Here is a 6,531-nt window from a genome sequence, read left to right as displayed (position 1 = left end):
CCATCCAGGATAAAAGATGCCTTCAAAGAGAGGGTGGCCCTTTGTCAGTCCTTCAAATGAAGTATTCCTTCCTGCAAAAGAGGGCATGTGGCCACAGGCCAAAACCACACGCTTTTCTGTTGCTACTCATCAATGCAACGCACCCGGGACTCCCAGATGATTGTGTGGCTGGTGTCTTGGTTCCTCGCCGGGAGAGAGTCCCTGTTTTAGCCAGCTGTGTGCTTTGATCCTAAGAGGGAAGGATGAGAGGCGTATGTGAGACACACAGAAAAGCCAGACTGGCATTTTTTAAAGGAATCTTCCCCTGCTGCTCAATATTTTGTTCTTCCAAAGATCTCATTTTGTCAGAGCTTGAACAGACAATTTTATTTTACTTCATGTATATGCTTTTACCTACAAGAAATCCAAGGCAGCTTAAATTCTCCTCATCATCATCTCCTCCTCCTCCTATCCTCCCACCCTCCCTCCCTCCCTCCCTCTCTTGGCTTCTCCAGTGAAAGCAATAGTCCCCTCTCCCTGCAGAAACTTCAAATGCCCCTAAGACACCTTCACGGCTCCTGCTGCCAGTGAGAGCCAGTGTGGTGTAGTGGTTGAGAGCATGGGACTGGGACTCAGACAATCCGGGTTCGAGTCCCCGCTCAGCCATGGAGCCAACTGGGTGACTTTGGGCCAGTCACAGACTCTCAGCCCAACCTACCTCACAGGATTGTTGTGGGGATAAGATGGAGGAGGAGAATGATGTAAGCTGCCTTGAGCCCTTTGTAGGAAAAAGGCAGGATATAAATCAAAATAAATAAATAAATAAGATGGGTGATGGTAGCAGTAGCCAGCCTGTGCTTCAAGGAGCTCTATCTGCCTTTGAAACTCTTGGTAGTGAAGAACCTTCAATAAGTTCCTGCAGAACCCCAGAATCTCCCAGAACACAATTTGAAAACTGCAGCTTAATCCAACTGATTATTTTAATCCCCAGACAAGCACAGGTGGTTTGAAGAGAAGGTGGCCTACTTTGCAGAGGACGGGCCTGTGTTTTGGCCAGGGGGCACAGGAGGGTATTTCAAGGTGCCCCCAATTTACAGGCTCTCCAGCCAAGCCTGGTTAAAAGTCAAGGAGCCCTAAGACAGAGGCAGTCCCTTGCCTTAGCTCCTCCATAGCTACACCGCAGACTGAACAGACGCCCAGTCACGGTGTTCCCCATGATGGGGCAATGCCTTGCATTTCCATTTAAAGCTGAGTTCTTTCAAAATGTGCAAACAATATTGTGTTTCTTGCTGATAGGTAAGTGCACACCTCCTCCAATACCACCACGTCTTTTTCTCACATGCACCCAACAAACCTCTACCCTGGGCCAAAAGCGAGCACTAGATTCAGGGCTCCCGGATCCAGAGCTGCTTCTCACGGCAGGGAGAGGCCCCCTGCCCTCAGCCCTGCGACAGCTCACCACATGGGCGCCGGATGCTCCACAGACAAGCACAGCTGCAGCATCTTTGCAACTTTTATACTAGCAGCGGGGCGGGGGGCGGGGGGGGGAGATGTGGCCCTCCAGGTGTCTTTAAGCTCTCAACAGCCATCATCCCTGTCGGCCATGTTTGCTGGGGTGATGGAAGTGAACAGTCCAGCACCATTTGGAGGGTCATGGCTTTCCCATCCATCGGTCACAAAACATACCAAAGGCTGCCCATCATCACAGTGCAAGCAGGCATTAAACCCATTTGACCAGTATGGGAGTGAAAGAGCTCAGAACTGCCATGAAAACAGTGGACCAGAAAGCAACCTTTGTCATTATTTGAATGGAGAGTCTCCTCCTTTTGTTGGACTTGGTGGGTCTGGGGAAGAGAGGAAAGGCACCAGAAATGGGTTGTCCTTCTCACAGAAGGTCCATACCTCCAATTTTGGGGGCTCCACCCTTGCCCCCTTCAGCATGCTCTGTGTACTACTTTCAGGGGCTGAAAGGACCGTTATGGGGAGGAGCAAGGAGAGGACGCTACTTCCACAATGCAACTGACCCAGTGCAAATCTGCATTTAACACTTTGCCCAGGGCGAACCAGTGCAAGCATGCCGGGCACTGCTTAGCCATGGGTGTGCAGCAGCGGATCTGCGCCATTGGCTGGGCCTCCCATGTTGTTCCGGGTTTGCGTCCCGGTGCATCTGCTTTTAAGCGAATTTTTTCCCCGCTTCCAGTTGCGCACTCAAGCACCGAGCTGGAAAGTTCCCTTCCGTGGAAAAGGCGCCCCTTTGGAAAGGATGAAAATGGGTCGTGTGTGTCTTTTCGCCCCCTCCCCCAACCGGTCTGCTCGCTGAGCTGAAGCGGTGGCTAACAAGGGGCGGCAAGCGTGCTGCAAGGCCCCTGCTGCGGCCTCCGCCACACGTGGTGAGAGCACAGCTGAGAAAGAGGACGCCAGCGTGGGAACCAGGAGCCCAGACAGAGCTTCCTCTCTGTTCAGAACGCCTTTGCCTCATCAGTCACAGGCGCTTGTGGTTTTCCGATCAGCCCCAATGGCTGGCCACAGCTGACAACACAATTCCTCTCTCTTCAAGGTAGCTTGCAAAGCAGGGGGAAAGAAAGAGGTGCTTGTACATTGTTCTCATGTGCATTGCTCCAGCTGCAGCTTCTCAGTTGGCTACAGCTACGGTTTAAAGATGCTTGATTGCACCCCGGGTGGGGGAGGGATTGACGTGTTTGTGATCTGTGGAAGCTTGCGGCTGGTGGGCAGACTAGATTTGGAAGGGTCAGTCATACCCATCCACATTGTGCAGACAGAACAGGCTTGCCACCTGTTCCTTATTTCAAGAACGGTTCCTTAAATCTATTTAAATGCATTTCAGCCTGAGAGAAGGAACCAGTCCTTGAAATAAGAAACCGGTGACCAGCTGAGGTCACAGTAAAAGCCACACCTGCAACTTGCATCCTCCGTCCTACCAAGGGTCTCTCCTCAAGTCCTCTCGGCCACCATCACGCTCTACTTCTGAAAGCCATATTCCCTGCATCGGATGCTGCATCGATTTGCACGTATCGCATTCATTACATTGATTTTTCTGCCTTTCCCCTCAGCAGCTCAAGTCAGCAGCACACACGGTCTCTTTTAACATCACCACCACCCTGGGAGGGAGCTCTGGGTGGGAGGTGATGACTGGCCACGGGTCATCCTTCAGTTTCACACCTGCTGGAATCTGAACCTGCTTCTTCCAGATCTATTCTGACATTTTGCCAGCAAGATGTTTGGTTCCAGAGTTAAAGGTATACTAGACGCAAGCTTTTAAAGGAGAATTATTCTTCACTATGTCATCAAACCTTTGAAATATATTTCAGCATCTCAGGTAGCTTCGGTGCATGAGATGGCAGGTGGCGTGCTGCAGGCTGAACAGGAAGTCACACCGGTCAGCTGCTCACTGCCTTCTATGCTTTTTGAATTATTTCTAAGTTTGCATCTATTTAGATAAATCAGTATATACAACTTGCTGTCCTATTTTTTATGATGGATTCATAAGTGGTCACTCAATCAGGTTGCTTAACAATTAAGAAAGAGAAAGGCACTTGGACTCTCCCCGTTTGGAAGCTAACCCTAATCCAAGACGCAGAAGAGCAAACTGTAGTTTGCTGAAAAAGCACTTCGCATGCTCTTGGAGGCCCTCTTTCTTTACTCTCATTTCTAATCTTCTAGGACTTGCCACTGAAAACATGATTTGGCTTGGGCTCAGTCTAGTTGAGGGCTGGATCATAATAAACCCTGTCTGTAGCTGGGAGTGACCACAGCTATGGGTGGAAGCAGCCCTTCCCCAACCTGGTTGCCTTCAGAGGCATTTGGGCTGCAACTCCCAGAATCCCCACCCAGCAGGGCCATTGACTGGGAATTCTGGGTGTTGCAGTCCAAAGGTGTCTAGAAGGCACAAGGCTGGAGAAGGCATGCTTCAAGGAAGATGGCCTATAACCTAAGATATGCCGAGTCCAAACCATTTAGGACAATGAGTTCAAGTCTAACACATCTGGAGAGCACACCAGGTTGGTGAAGGCCAAGTTAGGGTCAGAAGGTAAAAGCAGCTCCTTGAATTAGGTCTAGAAAACAATGGGGCTTCTGCTGAACAGAGTGGCATAATTCCACAACCCCCCCCCCACCCGCAGTGGGAGCATCTCTGCCCATGGAGCTTTCCACCCAGGAACCTGAATGGTGAGCCGTCTGGGACAGAGGTTCTGGAGCTCCTGCTTGCCTGCGTATCAGCATTTGCCCTCGATCCATCAGCCTGCCCTTTGGCTTTAGGACTGCCCTGCAACTTTATTAGGGCTAAGGGTTATTCGGGGTTTTTGTTTTTTACTTCTGAAAGTGTCATCACAATCATGCTCTAATTAGTTCTTTCTGCTTGGTATTTTTTATTAAAAGAGGAAGAAAGTAATTGCTCAGTGGTTCATCAAAATACTCAGCATTTCCACAGAGGAAGGGCTTGGAGACTCGCTGTCTGCTGCTGACTTTCAGTCTTTATATAACTCATCAAGCTTTTTTGGGTAAGCCAAATCACCTTCTTCATTTTAAGTGCTAATTCAACCACACACTCAGCACCACACGTGTTTGCACAGCCAAACACTAATAAAAAGGAGTGTTTCTTTGTTTAGTTGCCTGTGTATTTCTTCTGCTTCTGCTCAGTAATTCTGATAGTACTTCAGGACAAGATCGGATACCCCTCCTATCTTTGATGTTGGCAGTGGAACAGGAATTTCCTGGCTCTGCGACAAATCCAGGGAAAGATGACTTTCCTATACTGTCTTTAATGGTGGTGATGCTGATACATATGCCCCCCGCCAGACACAGACACAGGGAGAGGGAGAGGCACATTTCGCTTCAGAGCTTTTCAGATTGCTCTTAGGGCTTTTAGTTTCTCTGTGCTTCACTTCCACACGTTCTTGAAAGGTCTCACATCTCCCAACCCAATATTATACATAACAAGCATTGCAATGTCAATATTACTGTTGCGACCATTAGATACATATATAGTGCTCTTTAACACTGTCTTCACTAAATAGGATGGTCACCCCATTTTGCCAAGGTATGATTGTCACCCTATTTTTTGACAGGCAGAAAGTCAACAGGTGTCCTTCCCTCCCCTTCCCTCAAAAGATGCAGGAAAGAACAGCCTGTCAGAGTACTCAGTTCTCATGCAGATGGTCCTGGGTCCAACCCCTCATATCGCCAGTCAACAGATGATAAACACAACTTCAGTATGGATTAAGGAATCTACCAATTTCGCTAAAACTGCTCTGTGTTTATGGATTCTCAGACATCTTTTGAACTGTTGTTTATTCATTGATGGCACTGGATTTTTTGAAGTATTTCTGAGACTTTTGTTCCATTTGTGAAAATGCACATTAGCACGGCTGTGAAACTGCGCCAATATGGTGCAAAAGTGAGGAAAGCTCTGCGAGTTCATGCAACTTGTAAAAAGTCAGTTTGCTACAGAAACTGCAGGCTGGATTCCTGGAAATCCAAACTCTCTGGACTCTGCTGGGAGTTAGTCCAACATCCTGCACCTGAATGGAACACTACTGCTAATCAGATTATCCCATGCTGAACCAAAAAGAGAAATAGGCTGGAATGGTCTAGAATAGTCAAATGAGTGGTGTCTGGTTTGGTTTAACTTTTTAGCATTTACGTCCTGCCTTTCTTGTAGGGGACTCAAGACAACTTTCCTTGGTGCCTAGAATTTTATTCCCTTCCATGGATGGTCTCCTCTGGATCACTCTTTGCTTATTCCTCGGTCCCTTCCTGCTGAGTATTCCATTTCTGCCTGCGGTGCACTGCCGTCTGACCACACACTGGGGAAGTGAAGGGATGGCCTGTGTCATGAGGCCCCTTCTGACTCGCTCTGTTTCTATGTCTCTATGTCATTCTTCCCTGTCTGGTCTGACACCTTCCCAGAAGTGTTGGAATACATCCGCATCACCATCCAGCCAGCATGCTGGGTGCAGAAGGTGGGAGGTGTCATCCGCTACACCTGGGAAGGTGCCAGGCTGCAGGAGGCTGGTGTATGTTGCGTAATGCAGGTAGATGAGACAGCTTTTCCCAGGTCTATGGCTACAGATGGAGAGATTTGGGAAGCAAGACTTCCAGCCAGGTTTTAGCTTAGAAACATAGGCTATGTTCATACAAGTCATACTGGCTTCTTCTCCCTGTTCTCCAGGCCAGTCATATTCTCCATGATTTGCCTAATTACCCCCCATGGCATGTGGATTGCTGTTTTATCTAAACTCAGTGAGGCCCAGGGTCCATGGCTTGTTGTAGGGTCCGGGGGTGGCTTGGAAGCCACCTCGCCAGGTCCAGAAGACATGGGGAGCCATGAGGCCAAAGGATGATTAGACAAATTGTGCAGTGTGCAAGCTGTGGCTTCTTTTCTTCCCACTACTGCCATGGGAATGGAATCCTGGTCATAGTTTAGCCTAAGTTATGGAAGCCGTCCCGAGGCTCATGCAAATGGGATGGCATACAAAAACTCCAAATAAAGGAAGGAAGGAAGGAAGGAAGGAAGGAAGGAAGGAAGGAAGGAAG

The 6,531-nt window shown here is 48.7% G+C and overlaps 1 protein-coding gene across 1 annotated transcript in view; it reads right to left on the bottom strand.

Annotated features, from left to right (window-relative positions):
• The window catches only part of ABI3 (ABI family member 3), a 19,024-nt gene that overhangs the window by 6,199 nt on the left and 6,294 nt on the right, over positions 1–6,531 (bottom strand). Inside the window, exons 3-4 of the mRNA XM_044444510.1 lie at positions 2,285–2,381; positions 144–229 (exon numbers count right to left, since the gene is read on the bottom strand). Coding sequence (XP_044300445.1) covers positions 144–229; positions 2,285–2,381 — 183 coding nt within the window. The remainder of the gene's footprint in view (positions 1–143; positions 230–2,284; positions 2,382–6,531) is intronic.

The sequence above is a fragment of the Varanus komodoensis genome, unplaced genomic scaffold, assembly GCF_004798865.1.
Source record: "Varanus komodoensis strain SLA01 unplaced genomic scaffold, ASM479886v1 scaffold45, whole genome shotgun sequence".
In the NCBI taxonomy this organism is placed as follows: Eukaryota; Metazoa; Chordata; class Lepidosauria; order Squamata; family Varanidae; genus Varanus; species Varanus komodoensis.
Note: the sequence above shows the minus strand (reverse complement) of the source record. Positions and strands in the feature narration are given on the sequence as shown.